This window comes from Leptidea sinapis, chromosome Z (genome assembly GCF_905404315.1).
Source record: "Leptidea sinapis chromosome Z, ilLepSina1.1, whole genome shotgun sequence".
In the NCBI taxonomy this organism is placed as follows: domain Eukaryota; kingdom Metazoa; phylum Arthropoda; class Insecta; order Lepidoptera; family Pieridae; genus Leptidea; species Leptidea sinapis.
The window spans coordinates 16707740-16727293 of NC_066312.1; the positions used below are offsets into that span (position 1 = coordinate 16707740).

The 19554-nt window shown below is 34.0% G+C and overlaps 1 protein-coding gene across 2 annotated transcripts in view; it reads right to left on the bottom strand.

The window, feature by feature from the left end:
* Window positions 1-14684, bottom strand: part of LOC126978737 (bestrophin-4) — a 69808-nt gene extending 55124 nt beyond the window's left edge. Inside the window, exon 1 of one of the 2 annotated variants that reach the window (XM_050827783.1) lies at window positions 14267-14684. In XM_050827783.1, the coding sequence (XP_050683740.1) occupies window positions 14267-14337 (71 nt within the window). In that variant the 5' untranslated portion in view covers window positions 14338-14684. The remainder of the gene's footprint in view (window positions 1-14266) is intronic. The other variant, XM_050827784.1, reaches the window with a different exon arrangement.
* Window positions 14685-19554: the final 4870 nt, after the last annotated feature.

Below are 19554 nucleotides of genomic sequence, written 5' to 3' on the forward strand. Positions count from 1 at the left end.
AAAGCGAACAGTTACTTAAAACGTAGTGGATTTCGGCCACTGACTTCTACTATATACCACTGGGACTGGCGGCTATCAAGTGTTATTTTTGTTAGTTAGTTTGATATTCGCCAGTTTGGCGCTGTTGGCCATGTAGCGAGAGTCTGCGGTACTAAAACTAGTTATGACAACCCACAGACATGGATCCAAATAGATGTCGCGAGTGTATGTACTTTGCGTGAATGCTCTTCCTCAGACGCTTTTATTTTATTTTTTACTATGATTTATAATACAATCAATTGCCGATTTTTGTAATAAGCAAAACCGACAATTGATGTACTGAAAACGTCAACTAATGATGAGGTGAGTGGCTAAACATCAGGTTTCATGCACTGGCATTTTAAGGAGTACAGGTCAGTGATTTCAGCTATCTTAATTTTATACAAGGTTATAGCCGTCATCTGTCAATCTATCAATGACTGCACGTTTCATACAAACGAGTGAATCGATAATATTGAAGTATACTACAAACTTTATTGAAATAGGCTTAAACGAAGCTCTATTGCATCGTCACTATAAATATTTCTTTTAAATTACTGAATCTACTAGGCTTTTGAAAAGAGTGCTTTTCAATGGAGTATTTTACAATGGCTGTAATATAAATAACAAACAAGTTTATAAGGTGCTGCATCCAATATACATGAATCGTGTTTAAATAATATCAAATATGTCATAAAAAGCAATAAAGAATAAAGTAATATAAAGAAAAGCAAACGAAACATATTAGATTTAAAATTGAGTATGTAGGTAATATGTGTATTTTCCTTAGGTGTCAAACGTGATTAAATGTCTACTAGACCTTCGAATTCAGCAGCGTGGACGTGAGAAATGTAATATTAACGGCAGTATAAAAACAATATAAGTACATTATAAGCAAAATAAACCAAATATATCGAAGCAGCTCATAGCAACTAGAGTTCTATAACATAAATTTTGCAATGATTATCATTTCGCTACAGAATATCTACATCTACTTTCCAGTATTACGTAAAAACCAATTATGACGTTTCTGGTGTTTTGGCACTTAATTTTGATATTATAACGAAATTCAAAATTATCTTGGTGCATCATTGTATTTTATTTACTTAGTAAAGTATGAGTTATTGTTTCATAGTTATTTTATTGTACGTGTGATGAAATGTGAATGAAACTTATACTTAATACAGACTTGAATTATACATTTTTTTATATAAGAGGAGGCAAACGGGCAAAAGGCACACGGGAGTGGTGAGGCAACCGTCCATGGACATCCGCAACAAAAGGTGTCAAGAGATGCGCTGCAGGCCTTTAAGGTAGTATGATCTTTTTTGAAGGTCCCTAAGTCGTATCGGTTCGGGAAAACAGCAGCCGGTTATTGATTCCACAAAGTGGCTGTGCGTGGCATGAAATATTCTTGGAAATCGCGTGGTTGTGGAATACCAGACAAGGTGGTATTTTGCATTTTGACGTATAGTCCGTTGGTGGAATTCGGCCGCTGGACCCCGAAAAACTCCTCTGAGCACTCTCCGCGATAAATGTGGTAGAAGATGCAGAGAGAACCCACATCTCGGAATGACTTGATCGTCGATGTTTCGAACCGCTCTTCGTTGTATGCGGTCAAACGGAAGAAGCTGGTACTGAGGACCGCCCGCCCAGAGGTGAGAACAGTACTCCATATGAGGCCGAATTCGCGCCTTATATAGTTGCAGGCGGTTGCTTATAGTGAGTAGGTACACTAAGATTTTTATAGGCCAGTTTGGTCTTCTCTTCCAAGTGACCAAGAAACATTTACAAGAAATAAGTGATTGTAACCCGTTGACAAATCGCGAATAATTTGAGAGCCAAATTCAATATTACGAATATACCTTTGTGTACCATCGCAAAAAAATAGATAATAATATGATTTATTTTAAATTAATTAATTATTGCGTGGAACATATTTCAAATTGTACGATGCTCATCTTTTTTTAATGTGGATAACGAATGTACTGATCACTTTTTGTATAAATATTTATATAACATGGCTTCATAATAACAAAGCTATGTTATTTGTTTAGTATTTAATGGTATATTGTAAGCATTGGAAACAATAAATAAAACACAATGTGCCATTTCTGAGTAATACATTTCTATGTAAATAATGTTTATATATTATTATGTCGGAGTAAAGGCAGTAATGGCCATAATTCACGTGGCTAAGCGTAACCAGGAAAAGTTATTAGTTTCAACCCAATCTAAGTTCGGTTTACTAGAAAGTGGTTACATCATACTCTTTACAAACGAATTTAAGATGTACCTAGAAGGACGTTAAAACGTACAAAGTATTTTCCGTTTGTTTCCATGACATGTAAGACAATGTCGGAAAATATGAATGCAGCATCTTAATAATAGTATGAAGAAACTAAAATTTTAAAAGTTTAAATATATTTGTAATGGAATTTACTTTTTCGATAATTACTAGATAATGACTGCGACAGGATATCCACAGAATATAAAAAAGGGCTAATCGAACAAGTTTATAAACGGGGTAATTCTTGATAAAATTCCTAAAAATATAAGCAATGGTTAATTTAATTCAGAATGACGTGTTGAAAAATTATCGCGAGAATGTACTCGTACTAGCAAATAAAAAATTGCAATTTTTAGTAACAATCGATTCCAAAAAAAACACTATCACGTTTTTGTTCTTCTTGACTGGCCTACGTATCTGTTAAATTGACATAACCACCAATTTTCTGTTCTATAGAAATAACATATATTGCTTTTATAATAATAAAACAAAACATATAAATATATTTACAATACTATGACTACATAAAATGAAACTATCACAACGTGGAAGCGTACCAAGAATACTGGCAGCATTACCGCGTTGGATAGCAAGGCTAATCCGTTGACCGATTAGCTACCAGCGCTTGGGTTTCCAGTAGCCTTATTGAGGCTCGAAGATAGTATTTTGAACATTTTTCGCGCCTCTGAGCCCCACGGGCCAAGTCTCGGCACCAAACGGCACAAAGATGTATGCTCACTTAGACCAACATATTTGCGGCGCTTGCCATCTTCGCAAGTCGAAACAGCAGCTCCAGCACCAGCTGAAGTAGCTTGGACATGAGAAGGAGCCAGAGTGTCAACGCCCCGTGCCCAAGCCACCAGCGTCATTCCATCAGGACGCTTGCCATCGCGGCGGATAATACCAGTTGGCTCTAAAACAGCTGGTATGTTAAGAGCGGCAAATGCCCTGCGGATTACTTCATTAATGCTGGCGTGACGACTGATACGGCCTGCCGATTTTAGGCAGGATAACCCGTGACGCCCAAGAGCATCTACATTGATGTGGTTCATTCAGTTTTATACCTAGCAAGAGTGATACGCATATTGACAATGTGATATTGTCAAGTAGCGTTCCAATGGGCGCTACAATAACAATTAATACAATATATTGAGTTTAAACTACTCAAATTTCTGTAGAAAGAAAAAAAAATGCGCAAAACTGAGTCAGGGGGATGTAAGAACCCGGAAAATTAAAGAGTTCCCGTGGCACAGTTAAAAACCTATAGTTACTTACATAGCGAAGTGCATAACAACTTATGCACACAATTGAATGATATTTGGCATGTTGGTAGCTTATATTGCCGGTCTTAACATCTTAGATACTTTTAATCTTGGAAAATTAAAGACTTCTCGTGGGACAGTTAAAAACCTAGAATTTCTAATATAGCTTAGTACACACCACAGATGCGCTTAATTTAGTAAAATTTTTCAAGATGATGCCCTTGTATTCGGTAACAACGTGTATTATAAAATTTAAAAATCTCATAAATGTGACGGGTCCCCTCGAGAAATTATCTCTTAAACGTCAAAAACTACCACTCATTCGACAATGTATGCCTCCGATCTGAGAAGAATGCGCAAGAAACTCAGCGGGCTTCTTTCCATCTTTTATAATAAAATATCGTTAAAAATTTTTTTTTAAATAGCCTGAGGGCGATCGACCCCAAGCTGTGGTAATAAATGTTTTTTAACAATTATATAGAACTTCGTAACATTTGTTTCGTACTTTTTCTGGGATTATGTAAAAGCATATATATCGCCCAAAAAAGGAATTATAGACTAAACCTATATTAACTTAAATTATCTATACTAATATTATAAAGCTGCAGTGTTTGTTTGTTTGTTTGAACGCGCTAATCTCTGGTACTACTGGTCCAATTTGAATGATTCTTTCAGTATTGGGTAGTCCATTTATCGAGGAAGGCTATACGTTTTTTTTTTTCAAAATTAGGGTATCCGTAATAAAATTGCTATTTTGTAACACAAGGTGTAAAATCGAAAACCTATTTTTGCGTGCGCTGCAAAAACTATTGACAATAGAACAAAATGATGTACAGGCTATAATATAGGCAATATTTTATTACTTATAAAACTATCGCGTGAATTATACTTTATATGGCAAAACAACGTTTGCCGGGTCAGCTAGTTTAGTATAAACCGAAACATGTAAACTTAGGTAAATCCACTTCAGACATCAATCAGCACCTAACAAATACCAGCTGTTAAAACTGTAACACTTTGTGAATTTGAATTTGAATATATTTACTGTATTAGTGTACGGACTTTTATGAGGGAAATAGATATATTATTATTACTACTAATGAACGCTTGCCATAGCAGGAGATATAAAATCAGGAATGCTTTATAGCATGTACGCGGACGACGTCGCTGGCAGCAGCTACACCCTGTAAATTTTGATTCTCTTGAGAATTTCGAAATATACGTATCTGTGGCGCAAACATATATTTGAACGTATATCTTTTCTTATACAAATAAATGCAAAGTTCGCTATGACAGGGTCGATAGGTCATACAAAGCAGCAACCTTTCACGCACATGCCCTTCGAAGATTTTTGAATTGATTTGAGTTATTAAATGGATGAGAACCGTCTTCATACCTGTTCCTGTCCTATGACCCATTTCCACTCAAATAAAAAAACAACCAAGTAATGTATATCAATATAAATAAAATGATAGAGGTTTTTATTTGTGAATGCATCATGGAAATACTCTTGGACAATTTTAATAATTAAGTCTTCTAAGTTTTATTACTTTGACACTTGGCCTTTATCTAAAAAATAATATTGCGATATCTTCAAAAAGTTTTGTTATTGATAACTAAAAACAATCGTAAAATAGGAAACAGCTGATCGATGTCGGCCATATTTTTTCTATCGAGGGCTTACAATAGGCTTATAGAAGTCTCGTCAGCTTTATCGAAGGGATAATGAGCGATTTAGCTCTAATATACGATTATGAATACCATTTTTTAACAAGCGTCTATTAGTGATGTTTTAAACGGAATAAGACATTATTAATAAGACTGTTAATATAATTATAAGCTTACGAATAGCCTTGAATATGCAATAAATAGACGAACATTTCGCATTAGTCGCACCATAATTATACGACCAGTAACAATAAAGTATTACGCGAAGTGAATAAATTCGGATAATTTGCGAGGAGTAATCAATAATTAGGCTGCTGTACGTGTACAACCTTGGAGTTCCTCGACATTGTGCATTATGCTGTGATTCAAACTGTAGATAATATTTAAGATGATTTATAAAATCTCAATAACAATAGCTTCATTTAAATAACCCACTTTGTTGTTCGCTCCGAAAGGATTGTAACAATATCTTCGTTTTTTTTCCAAGAAAACAATTAACCGCTTCGAAATACAGATAAGTTAGATAGGAAAGGGTGAACCTTACCATTTTCGGTAATAGCATCGTTTGATAGAAAATCTCCTTGATCACTTGAATATTTAAAAAAAACTTACAATATACTAGATAAATATTATAGTGGTAAATATCTGTCTAATAAACAAACGCAATGAAAAGTTACCCTAAGTTTTATGTTACTTGTCCCTGTTATGTAATTCTATTGTGACAAACTCAGAACAGAAAAAACTAGTAGAAGTGGCATCATGTCATTTTACTATGGAAACCAATGTCGCCAAACTCACATATTTATCTATTAAATATGTAATACACACACTTAATTCCGGCTTTATGATAGGCCTAAATTCACAATCACGAAAAGACATAACTACAAATTTATTTACATCAATTTCAAACTTAATACAATTACACTAATATCATATTCTTAAAGTGATTATGACAAGCTCAGAACTTTTCTTAAATTGCGAAAAATAACATATAAAAACTTATATATATAATAATAATAAAGCCTTTATTAATGCTTTTCCATATGATTTTCTACATTTTAGTGTTACTATGTTAGTACGGTTAGTCGACAAACATGATTATTTTATTATTAACTTTTATGTTAGTAAGTTATAATGCATGCACTTTGTTAGTTTTCTTCAAATGGATCCCAGTTGGGTAAAGGCCTCCTCCATTCCTTTCCATTCCTTCCTATTTTTTCCTTTTTCGAGCCAGTTAGTTCCGCCAATATCTCTAATCTTATCGCTTTTATGTGGTCTGCCCACATTTCTCTTTCCTGCAGGTCCCTTCCATGTTGTGGTCTGAATGGTCCATCTAGCGTCTGTTAGTCTGGAAATGTGTCCGGCCCATTGCCACTTTAATTTTAATGCTTGACTTAAGGCATCAGTCAGTTTTGTTTTCTTCCTTATCTTATGGCTATGCATCTTATTAATTTTCCTTAATTTAAGCATGCTTCTTTCCATTCCGCGCTGACATGTCCTAATTAAGTGCTGTATTTTCTTCGTAAACACCCATGTTTGGCAGCCATATAACAAAGTTGGATGAACACGGTTTCCATTACCGTTTTCTTGAAGTCTAAGCTGTAGTTTCCTTTTAAAATTTCCTTCTGGCTCCAATATTTTTTCCAGACTAGATTTATTCGTCGGTTTATTTCCTCTTCATGACTTATTTTATTGAAGGATATTAAGCTTTCCTAGGTATATATATTCATTCACAAAGTCAAGTGTTTGTGATCCGGCGCTTATTGGTACTGATAGACCATTTGTCATAATTTTTGTTTTCTCGAAATTCATTTCCAAGCCTACTATGGCACTTGCTTCATGTAACTGATTAACCATAGTTTCCAGTTGCTTTGGGTTCTCATTAAAGATGACTATATCGTCGGCAAATCGAAGATGACTTAAGAAATTTTTGCTTATCATAATACCTCTATTCACCCAGTTTATGTTGTTAAAAACTTCTTCTAGTAATGCTATGAATAATTTAGGAGAGAGTGGGTCTCCTTGTCTGACTCCTCTTTCAATCCTGATGTCTTTTCCTTTAGTTTCTAATTTAACTTTGCAAACACTGTTCATATATATATTTTTTATTATCTTTATATATTTTGAGTTGACCTTTAGATTATTTAGAGTATTCCAGATGGCTGTGTGGCTAATGCTATCGAAAGCTTTGCTGTAGTCCACAAAGGCTATGTAGAGGGTTTTATTATATTCTTTGTACTTCTCAATTAGTTTTTCCACCGAATGTATATGATCTATTGTTGAGAAACCGGATCGGAAGCCAGCCTGTTCTTTGGGTTGTGTGGCATCTATGCGTTCTGTGATCCGGCTTAGTATTATTGATGCAAACAGTTTATAAATACTAGGCATTAGACTAATGGGTCTATAGTTTGTTATATTATGAGGGACTCCTTTTTTGTATAACAGTACTATTTCTGAAATAGTCCACTGCAAGGGTATGGTTTCTGTGGTTAATATTACGTTGAAAAGTCGAGTGAGATGAGTTATTATGGCGGGTATTCCTATTCTTATAGCTTCGGTCGTGATTCCATCCGGACCAGGACTTTTATTCAATTTCATTTGTTTTATGTGTTTCATAACTTCCGTCTCTTTGATTTCCATAACATCAGTGTCGGTAACATTTGAGTGCTCGAAAATTTCATTTTCTGTGTGTCCATCCGTACATTTATAGAGCTTCCTGTAGTAGTCAGTAGCCTGTTCTAGTATGTCTATTCTTAAATTCGTTTCTATTGATCCTCTACTCAGTTTTTGTATCCATTTTTTATGTGATATTAATTCTTTCTTTGCCCGTTTTGTACTTCTATACTTAGCCCGATTGGTTTCTATTATTATTTTTCTATATATTTCGTAGTCTTGTATAATTGATTTTTTTGTTTCCTTGAATATTTTACTAAGTTCATTTCTAGTTTTTCTATCTTTAGGTTTTGTTTTTATAAGTTGTGATCTTTTTTTCAATAGGATTTTTGTTGTGTCATTTAAGATATTTTTTGACTTTTTTGTATTTAGTTTTAAATTTAATCCCCTAGTAATAGCTTTTTCCAATGTGTCGTAATATGTTTGTACATTATTTGTGTTTTGTTTTCCTTGCTCGAATTCTGATAAACATTTCTTTAGTTGTGTGATATATAGTTTTATTTCTTCTAGTGTGGTCGGGTGTTTTAAAGTTGTTTTAAAGTTTGTTCTTTTCTTCTTTTGAGTTCCAATGTTTAATGTAGCGCGTAGGGGTCTATGGTCTGAAGCAAAGTTAATATTTGTAATAACTTCTATATTTGTAATAAGTTTTGGTTTGCTACATAATATAAAGTCGATTTATTTTTTGTTAATTGGTTTGGAGAGATCCACGTCTATTTTCTACTCTCTTTTTTTTTGAAGTATGTGTTCATTATTGACATTTTGAATTCATTTTCAAATGAGATAAGTTGCTCACCTCTTTAATTTCGTTTACCACGTTTACCTTTCTTACAATATCAATATTATATTAATTACCTGGAAAGCTATTCACGCATAAAACATAGATTTTTTTTTATAAATATTTATCGTTATTCTGTATAAACTTAGGGGCCAGTAAGACATGAGATTTTATAAACCGTTCTGCTTCCATACGTTTTTATGCGTGAATTTATACGTTAAATTTGAAAAACAAGCAATAACAAATGATTAATAAAAAGAGAAGCTATAAGTAGTGATGAAGTATTAATAACCTTGTTAGTCTTATGATATATGATAATTTATATTATGATGTACATAAGCTACAATGATGGCAAACATTTCCAGAATTCATGGATTATGATATTTCCTCTACTCAACCTTATCGGTTTCACCTCAATTTATGCCAAATATTAAGAATAACTAAAAGAAATATGTGTCTATATTTAAAAATTAACGCTTATTTAGTTTAACTGGAATGTTACACATATTTGTTAAATTATAATTAGCTGTAGCTAAGAGACACTTAAAACTATTAATTTTAATTCATCGTAGTCTTACACAATTACCACAACCATATTATAACATTTTGCTTACTTACACCCTTATCGCATGATGCATGGAAAAGAGCAATACTTAAATACAATTTATAAAGATAAAATTTATTTCGATGAAATTATATCCATATGTACATGGATGCACTTTTTGAACAACAATTTTTTTATTGTTTACATTAATTATTCTAACATATGTTACATCGATTAAACATAAAAGTAAATGGACGATACGTCGTACTATTATGGTTCATTTTTAATTGTATATTTTGCAGAACACAAAAAATATGAATGGAATTTAAATCGGAAAATTATGATTACCGATGATAAGAAATCCTTTCATTGGACATATTATTATTGCGGCTATGATTTCTACAGTCCAAAATGGCACAATAAGGCATATTTGTATTTTTTTAAAAGATAATTATGCTTCACTTGACATCAAATGACTGGTCTCACTTAAGCCTCGAGTAGGTACATTTGTACACAATAGTGGCGACAGAGTAACGCCTACATGCCACTTCCACTAGTTTTTACTTTTCCGTGGTGACAAAGGTAAGATAGAGATAATAATATGTTTTAAATTTGGAATGACTTTACTTCGCGTTTATTAATAACACAGTACGAGTTTTACGTGATTTATGACAACTAAGTTTAACTGTAACCCTTACATCAATCATTGCCAGATTTTAATTATTAAAAAAACATATTCACAAATATTTCTGTAAGATGTAGGTACTATGATAGGCAATATAATAATTAAACTGTTGATTTACGAGCGGATTTCTGCGACACTTAATAGAAAGTTTTTATGACCCTATGCCAATTTAAAAGTTGCGTAAACTAGCCGTTTCCGATTATTTCTACTAAAGTTAATTTTAAACAATTAGAGTTTTTATCTATCTACAAATAACAGTTTTCTGAGCTCGGTAATTAAACACGTTTTTCATTAAATTATTGTGTGGTGGATATTTAAATAATAATCACATCAGTGTTTGTTTTGGAGCGGTATCTGGATATTCAGCTTAAAATTTTCGATTTTAGTTCGGCGAAGCATAGAACTAAAACTTAAAAAACAGCTTTTAAGAAGAATGCTAAGCGCGCATTTCTGCTTCAGTTTGTGGAGCTTGAAATCTTTAATAAATCACCCACATGTTTATTCACTAACTTAATTGCATTATACAAAAACTAATACATTTCATGAAGAATTTGTTTGTACAAATCTGTTTTCAGCCTACTTTAGCCCAATTCTTAAAAAAGGGCTATTATATTATTTAGCAATTTTTATTGATTGTAGTTGCAAATCAATAAATTATATTCTTATGTGTAGTTCAAAATGAACATTAAACGAAAAGAAACTGATAATTAATAAAGAAAACATTACCGAAAAATGAGTAGTCTAATTTTTTTATAATTTTAACGCGAGATGTACAGCTTTATAATTACAATGTAGATATCCTATTAATATGAGATATGAACAGAAAAGCGCGTCAGCTTTTGTGGTCACTGACGCTCATACTGTCTTGCAACACCAGAGAAATCACATGAACGTTAAGTGGCTTTAAGGTACACACGTACGCATACTGCACCACACATGTAAATGAACATTTGAGTTGGGTTATTAGCGTAAAGTGCGACGCTGGAATTTGGCAAGAATTGAGATGCAGGAAGAAGACGTTTAAGGAACGCCTATGAGATCGGATTGTTTAAACCAGATTTCTTCGAATCGAATTTAACTTTGCCTTGTTTAAGTTTAGTAACCGTGTTTTAAGCAGTCCCTTAAAAAACTATGCTTTCCCGGGCGTAATAAGAATATGGCAGTCCCAGGCCCGAGTCTGTAAGAGGCGACGAGCGCACGGAAGGGACGAGATTCGCACAAAAGGCGTAGTCCCGGAATCATGGTGTCTTTATCTATTACATTCCCCCAAAAAAATGTGACGCTGGGATCCGGCTAACTACAGGCCTATTAATATTATCTCCCTGCTCATGTTCATAACGGTCATGATCTTTATCTGAGGTTGATCTCCGACCGAATACACCACTTTCGCTATGATCGATAATCTGGTGTTCCTCTGGTTACTCAACAAATAAATGGGCCGCTGTCACCGCATCTCTCGACAGCAAGGGGCAAGGCCTGGCAGTTAATTTGGATATAGCGAAGCCCTTCGATGGTGTTTAGAACAAAGCGCTTCTCCCTCGCGTCGGCTTAAAAAACCGAGGTTAATTATACGAAATACAACTTAAATTTTCCCATACTGATAAAGTAAAATTGAGTATAAATTATTCTGATTACTTTTATTCTGACAGATCGTGGTCCCTTACTCGACTGGAACCGACTATGCGCAATCAAACGTTACATGGTAAGCTTGACAGCTAAGTCTCATTCAATACCCACAAATTAAACTGTCAGGGCGTTAAAATAGTACTCAAGATTTTTGTTCTTAATTGATATGGGATGGATAGGGGATACGTACGGGGTCATACGTCTACGAATATGTTTCGAATTAATGGGAAAGGCCGTAAAACGGCAGATGAAAGGGTTGCAGGCCATAAATAAACATTTCCGTATAAACTTGAGTCTTAAGAGATTTTATTAAATGAATTGAAGAAGATTAATTTTATCTCAATCTTGATAGAAGATACAAGTTACTTGCAGTACAGTTGCTGGACTCGGACTCATTAAAGACTAGATATATATATATCAAAGCTGACCAAACAGTTTTCTGGGAATGTGATGATGAGGGAGTTTTCCAATTCAATTCAAAAGAGATCAAGGCAAAATAAAATGCCTCGACTAAAATCCTTCCGCTTTGCCGTTTGGTCCTGGTTGTCTTTCTCCATGAACAACGGAGGAACAGACTGCTGGATTAAGTTACAACTTCAGTATTCCTGCCTATTAATTTGAAATCTGGACCGACGATCTGTTCAAGATCGCTGGAATAGGTTGGATGAGGTCAGCGCAGGACTGATCTTTGGGGGAGGTCTTTGACAAAGACTCTTTGTCCAGCAGTGGACGTCTTCCGGCTGAAATGATGATGATGAACTTGAGAGCTGCATGTCGAGTTTATTTTGTATGTTTAATAACATTTTATCTAGAGCAATTAACTACATTGGAATTATGCATGGTCAAATAAACATAACTCTATTAAAACACCTTGAAGTGATTGACTAGAGTAATAACGCGTTACAGGTTTGAATAACATCTATAATTATTTATTAATTTATTAAAATCATAGAATCGGTTTTTAATTTCATATTGTTAAATAATAGTAATAACTAACATAATACTCTTTATATTAGTATTTAATGTTACTCGTTATAACATGAAATACATTTTTTTTCAGTATTCTGGCTTAAGTACTTACGGTGGATATACTCGTATGAATCTAGTTTAAACAGACTGTTTATTTTAATTTATTTGTCAATAGAAAAGATTATTTAAGTATCGGGCACGTTGATGATGACTGGTAAAGCCATCGGAAATGTGTTAAACCAAAGTTTTTTTATTTAAAAGCAAAAACGTATTTCTGTGTAATTTTATAATATTTAGTAAAAAAAATTAAAATAATAATATTAAATTAATTAAGGACTTTTCTGTAGACCTACATAAGATACACAATTCCACCATACATTATTTTGTTACATCTCAAAGGGTTTATACAGCGTTTTCGTTGAAAGCTTCCGGACGGCTTATACTTTTCCGACAGCTCCAACAAATATCAAAAAAGGTACATACAGATGTTAACAAATTATATACTAAAACCTTCAAGAGACACACTATCCATTTGGCTTGAAAATCGATGCAGTAGTTTTTGAGATTATCGCAGACGAAGCGGAGTACTTTAGTTTACAATATTTAGTGATAATGATTATTATTTTATATCATTTTCTATGACTTATTAGTGCTTGAAATGATATTATTTTGTTAAATTAAACAGTATTTACTAACGTATTGTTATAATTGTTTTATTTACGTATGTTTCTTGTAAATAAATCCACTACCACTAATTTAGTATTAGTCCGTATTATTTATATTTATTTTAAAATTAAAGTAGGTACCTACACCGATATATAACATATTTAACCTATATCTATTTGTAATATTTGGTTGCTGTTTTGATTTAGTAACTTTAGCGGTCCTATAAACAGGACGTTGGTTTAGAGTTTAGACGAATAATCTTCTTTTAAACAGAAGGAAGACAAAATGTTAACATTTTATCACACCAAAGTACACTCGTAGAGATACAAAGATAAGAAAATAATTAAAATTAAATTAGATAAATACTCCAGTAGCGCCTACACATCGCCCAATTAGCAGATGCCAGATAGACATCTAAAAAGTAAACAGCAAATCTTTGCCAACATATATTCGTACTTAATTATATGTTCTTCTAGGGTTAGCAATTATTATAATAAAGTAGTAAAATACTTCGTAATAGGTAATTACTATTTGATAGAGTTACCTCCTTTCTAAAAACAAATATTTCCTCATAGAAGTGTCAATAGTAGCTTTTGATTTTGTACAACTCATAATACGCGTCACAGTTTAACTTTCGCCACATTTCGTTGTCAGGGCCAAGTGAGTTAAATACGAATTGCGATCAGACATTGGACAGCACGTCGATTCGGCAAGACAACATTGATCACCTTTGACGACACCAAGGCCACGTTAAACATTATTCTTCACAATCACCAGCCAATAAACATGGTGAAACAATTTAGTGTTTTATTCAAAAGACACTCATACAAGCCAACATGGGTGCTGTTTTATAAACTAAACAAAAGTATACGTCACAATAGATGGTGGATTCATTGTTGTAACAATTGTGGCCAGTCGCTATCGGGTATGGGTAGCAAGCAAGCTCCATCACAGTAATATTCACAGGTTGTATTGATATCGACATTCGAAACAGCTGTTCTGGTTATACAGCCTGCGGCCATGGACCAGGGTCGATACGATAAACAGTATAATGAGTGCATCTCGCTCTTCGTATTATCACAAAACTTACTTGCACAGGATTCGCCAAAAACAACCAAAACTGCTGCCATTTGGAACTTCACCGGCGTATGATATTGTCATGTCGAGTGTACTTTAACAACTATAAAATTAATATTTAAACACACACACGTTTTGTTGGCGCGAGCATGAATCGAGACACACGCGGAAAATTAAATACGTATTAGAAAGTAATAAAAAATTTTCGGCGTTACTGAAGAATTAGAAGAAGAATTGTTTTTAGTAACACTTTTCTTCAGTTACATTATGGGAGTTTCACACACTGCCTTCTTCGAATTGTTCGAGTACGTAAGAATAACACGCACAATAACACTGTCCACGACACAGCGACGAACTGTGGCTGGTGAATGAATGTTTGCGTTTGGTAAATGCTAAGTAATGCGCATCGACTGCTCCATAGTTGACAGTTCCACTCAACGTCAACAGTAATGTCAGAAACGCTTACGAATCGCACGCGCATGGTTAAGTTAAAGTTGAAGCTTTGGTAAGTATCTTACTGACCGCTAGATGACGCTTTTACAAAGTATGTATCGAAATACGATTTTCACTAATACGTAATAAAGTAGGTGTCGGTAGCTATTTTGTTATTATGATTATGTTGGTTCGTTGTTCTATCGGATTAAATCTTAATATTTTATGCAACGCAGCTTTTGCTTGACAGAATTGATTAAAAAGCGAGATTTAAATAGTAACAGACCATGCTTATTTTATAAGATCCATAATAACTCTACTAAATGTATCTAATTATGTAATTAGACCTAGTTAGGTAGTTGACAAACATAAGAGATATTATATTTCCCTTTCTTAAGCATTGTCAGCGACACAGGTATCATATGAACGATTGAAAAATTACTTAAGTCTTTATAATGTAGATACTAATCCGAGACTGAAAGCGTTATGTTACACACTGATCGTGCAAAGCTTTTTAGGTAAAACATAGAAGCCCATACACAGACTAGTACCCTATAATGCGCAGGTCCGCCCTCATATTGATTACTGAGTATCGTTTCCGTTTTTGGTTTGACGCCCTACAGTAACAGCTTAATTCATTCGACGCAGAGTTTCGAGAGTTGCAGGGGATAAATTTGCTTCTTTCACCACCACCATATTATATAAACTTAATAATAAATAATTATAGCAATTTCACATAACTTACATACGACCACACAGACCCAGTAATACGGCTTAGGTCAATAAAGAGTTATTAGCCTTTGCTCAGACTTTACTCACATAAAGCTTGTAATAAAAAGCGAACTTGTCTTTTGCATTGGGCTGTGTTAGCTTACGTTCAGCATAAATTATGCTGTTAAATATATATACAAAAGAAATCAAAGATGATGCTAAGCTCACACTCAGCTAAGTTTTACGCAAGCTAAGTTTGAGCAAAGTCTAAGTACGCTCTATAGATATCAGCCTTAGAGTGCCTTACAATGATATAATATAATAAAATCATTGTTTGCCGGCTGCAATATAGTCAACTTCATAGTAACCCAGTTCACATCCCGGTAGGTGCACACCAAACTCTTTAAATGTTCGGTGCACACATTTTTATTATGAATATTTCTTCGAGTCTCATTAAGTTTATGTGTATTTATGTTCGTATTGTATATTATATTAAAATATCTTTGTCTAGCCCCAAAAGGCTATGCCTAGTTTTTGCTAGATAATTTGTGTAAAAGTGCTTCAATGATAAAATAAGAAAAATATATGTACTAAACATGACCCCTATAAACCAGTGGCTAGTGACTCTGCCTACGGAGCTAGAGGTCCCAGCATTATATGATGAATATTTATTTTATTTTTTTATTTATTTATTTATTAAGGACAATCAACGGGTTACAATTAATCATTCTTAAACTAAACAAAATGAAGTACTTACAAATTATTGCTAAATTGTAGACCCACCTAGAGATTGCCACAGCTTGCAAAAGAGATACTAGTTAGAAGCAGAAGAAACGAAGAAGAAGAGGGACAAGATATTATAAGATCCAACAAGCTGTAACAGTCAACTGGTTCTAGTACAATGAACAAATCCATGATGAAAGACACAATTAGAGCTAACATAAAAATAAAATCAAAAAAACCCTAATAATAAAATTTTCTAAATCTAGTACAATGAACAAATAACACACAAATTGGAGCTAAGTTAAAAATAAAATCAAAAAAAAAACCCTAATAATAAAATTTTCTAAATCTAGTACTATGAACAAATAACACACAAATTGGAGCTAAGTTAAAAATAAAATCAAAAAAAAACCCTTATAATAAAATTTTCTAAATCTAGTACTATGAACAAATAACACACAAATTGGAGCTAAGTTAAAAACAAAACGAAAAACCCTAATAATAAAATTTTCTAAATCTAGTACTATGAACAAATAACACACAAATTGGAGCTAAGTTAAAAATAAAACGAAAAACCCTAATAATAAAATTTTCTAAATCTAGTACTATGAACAAATAACACACAAATTGGAGCTAAGTTAAAAATAAAACGAAAAACCTCTAATAATAAAATTTTCTAAATCTAGAACAATGAACAGATAATACACAATTAGAGCTAAATTAAAAATAAAATCAAAGAAACCTAATAATTAAATTTTTCAGAAACCTCAATACGAATAAAATGAAATAATACGAAATACTCAAAAGATACTAAACCAATTCGTCACTATATTGTGAGTGAAAATAGTCCGTTATCTTTTTTTTAAATTTAGGAAAACTATCACTATATCAATGTCGAGAACTTTATTTATGCTATTATATAAAGTTAACATCCTATTGATAGGTGCTGACAGCCCCATGTATGTCTGTCTCCGAGTCATGGATTTTTATTTGTATTTATATGTTTGAGTAAGTATATTGCATTAAATAATTATATCGTTGTCTTGCTCCCATAGGTTATGCCTACTTTGGGTCAAGATAATTTGTATAAGAGTGTGTCATAGACATCGGACTAAGAGAAAACAAACGTTTGCTCTTACTCGGATTCCAAGCAGTTGTGAGGGTCACTAATCAATGGGCCAAAGTTCACCAATACTCTTATGTTTTTTTGTTATTTAGGTATCTACCTATAAGTTCTATTTTACCATCATCATTGTGAAAAGCGTTTAAAGAAGCGGTATATAACTATATATAGTGCGGACTCGTGCTTTTAAAGACGGTACATAAGCTTGACTCGATAAAAAGGAAAGCTCGATTGAGTCAACACTCGAACTCCCAAAAATCTAAAACATGATAAAATAAGTTTTCTCTACAAAATTTTATTGGCACGTAGCCAAGGTAAAGATAAAATTTATGACATTTAACAATCTTAGAAATGTATTGATTGGGTCACCTCGTGGTAAGTGTTTACCATCACTCAGTCTCCGGCAACACCAGAGGAAGCACAGAAACGTAGGCGGACTTTTGGGTGTGTCATCAGGAATCGGCCCCATATCCCGGGGGTCTTCAGGTCGGTTTTCTGAAAGTCTGGTACTAATCCGGTCGAGTCTGGCATGTAGGTACGTCATAGGACATGACAATGTGATTCTCCAACATCGAATATCCTTTAGTCGCCTCTTACGTCACCCTTGGGTCTGGGACTCCCCTATTCTTAATACGCTCCGGGGAAGTATAGGGCAAAACATTTTAATCTTTCCGGAGCTGATTGGCGGTTCTAAAAATGTCTACAAGATTGCCAGCTCAACGATCGTATGGCAATCGTCATGGCTTCTAGAAACAGTTAGTAAATCAACTATTCAACCTCTCTTGTGTAGTTCGCGGGGTTAAAACGACACTCGTACAGTTTAACTCCCTAATGACTCAAGTTTGTCCGTTAACCATCAAAAAAATCGTCTACCATAGTGGATTATGTGATCTTTGAGAACATTCCTCTTGTGCCTTGTTAATTCCGCGGCAATTTAGAAGCCAGAGCTAAGCGCGCAAGGCGGAGCTACTGGGCGATGCGGAATATACTGTTACAATTAAAAATAAAAAAATATTACATTTGAATTTGGAATCTGTCATTTTAATATGACTGTTCATTGAGTTTTCTCATTTTGGCGCCAATTCATTATACAATATTTTGCGATATTACAATGGAGTGGGGTGATTAAGAGAACCGAATCGCTGTGATTGCATTACACAAAGTAGGTATGGAGCTAAATTAAATTTTAAACACTCTCCACACGCTTGGTATTAGTAAAATATTTGTGTACCGGGCTTTAAATAAGTACAATGAGACCTCCTCTGTTTTTGACAGAAAGAGACCTGGCCTTCCACGTAGTGTTCGTACGAAAAAGGTGGTCAAAGCAGTAAGGGGAGTTCGAAGAAATCTTGTACGAAAGCAAAAGATTTTATCGATATGATTTTTAGAGAGGAATTGAAGTTGCTCTATACGCCATGATAATTTGGAGTCCATAAAACAATCCGTACGATTGGCAGTGAAGAATTTTCCGATGGAAAGAGAGCATGCTTCTATTGATAACTGGCCTCAACGTTTAAAGGACTGTATTGCAGTCAATGGAGATTTTTCACTTTGAATAACTTTTTATATTTTAAATTTTTTTTTTCTTTGTTTCAGTATTTATATCATCCTTACAATGTTATAAAGGATGTGAGGCATTCCTCTACACAGCGGATATCAATGGTCTTTATTATGCAATGGAAATCCTCGCGCGGTGTTTCCAAAACGATACGATATATACCTATGTGTACTTCCCGGCAAAAAAGGTCGCAATGTTCCTGTGATTCCTCTGGTGTTGCAAGAGTATGATCAAGTGACCGGTTCGCTTGTTTGATCTGCTATTCCATAAGGAACATCGTAACTAATATTATAATTGGGAATTTTAATTTGTTTTGTCATGCTTTCACACCCTTACTACTTAAATGATTAATGATAATGAATCTAACACATACGTTATCAGGGCATAACTACATGCCGTTATCTCCCTGCTTTTCAAAACTATGGAAGGCTTTGTTAACTGCCAACTCTTGGTCACCAGTTGATCTGGCGATCTTGTATACCTAACACATAGATGGGCGGCGGCTATCAATAGCAAGGGAGAAGGCCTGGCAGTTGTCTGTAGATTTCGAAACGCCTTTTAACGTGTATGGCAAAAAGCGCTACCAAGCAAATTGCCAATTCCACGGTCATCTGAAAGACAAAGCCAAATTTGCTTCAAAGAACCTGAGCGTTACAAATAGAGCACGTCAATACTTCAAGCGACCGGCCCACACGCGGTCTACATAAATGGAGTATTGCTGTCATCACCGGTGCACCCTGGTATCAGCTCGAAC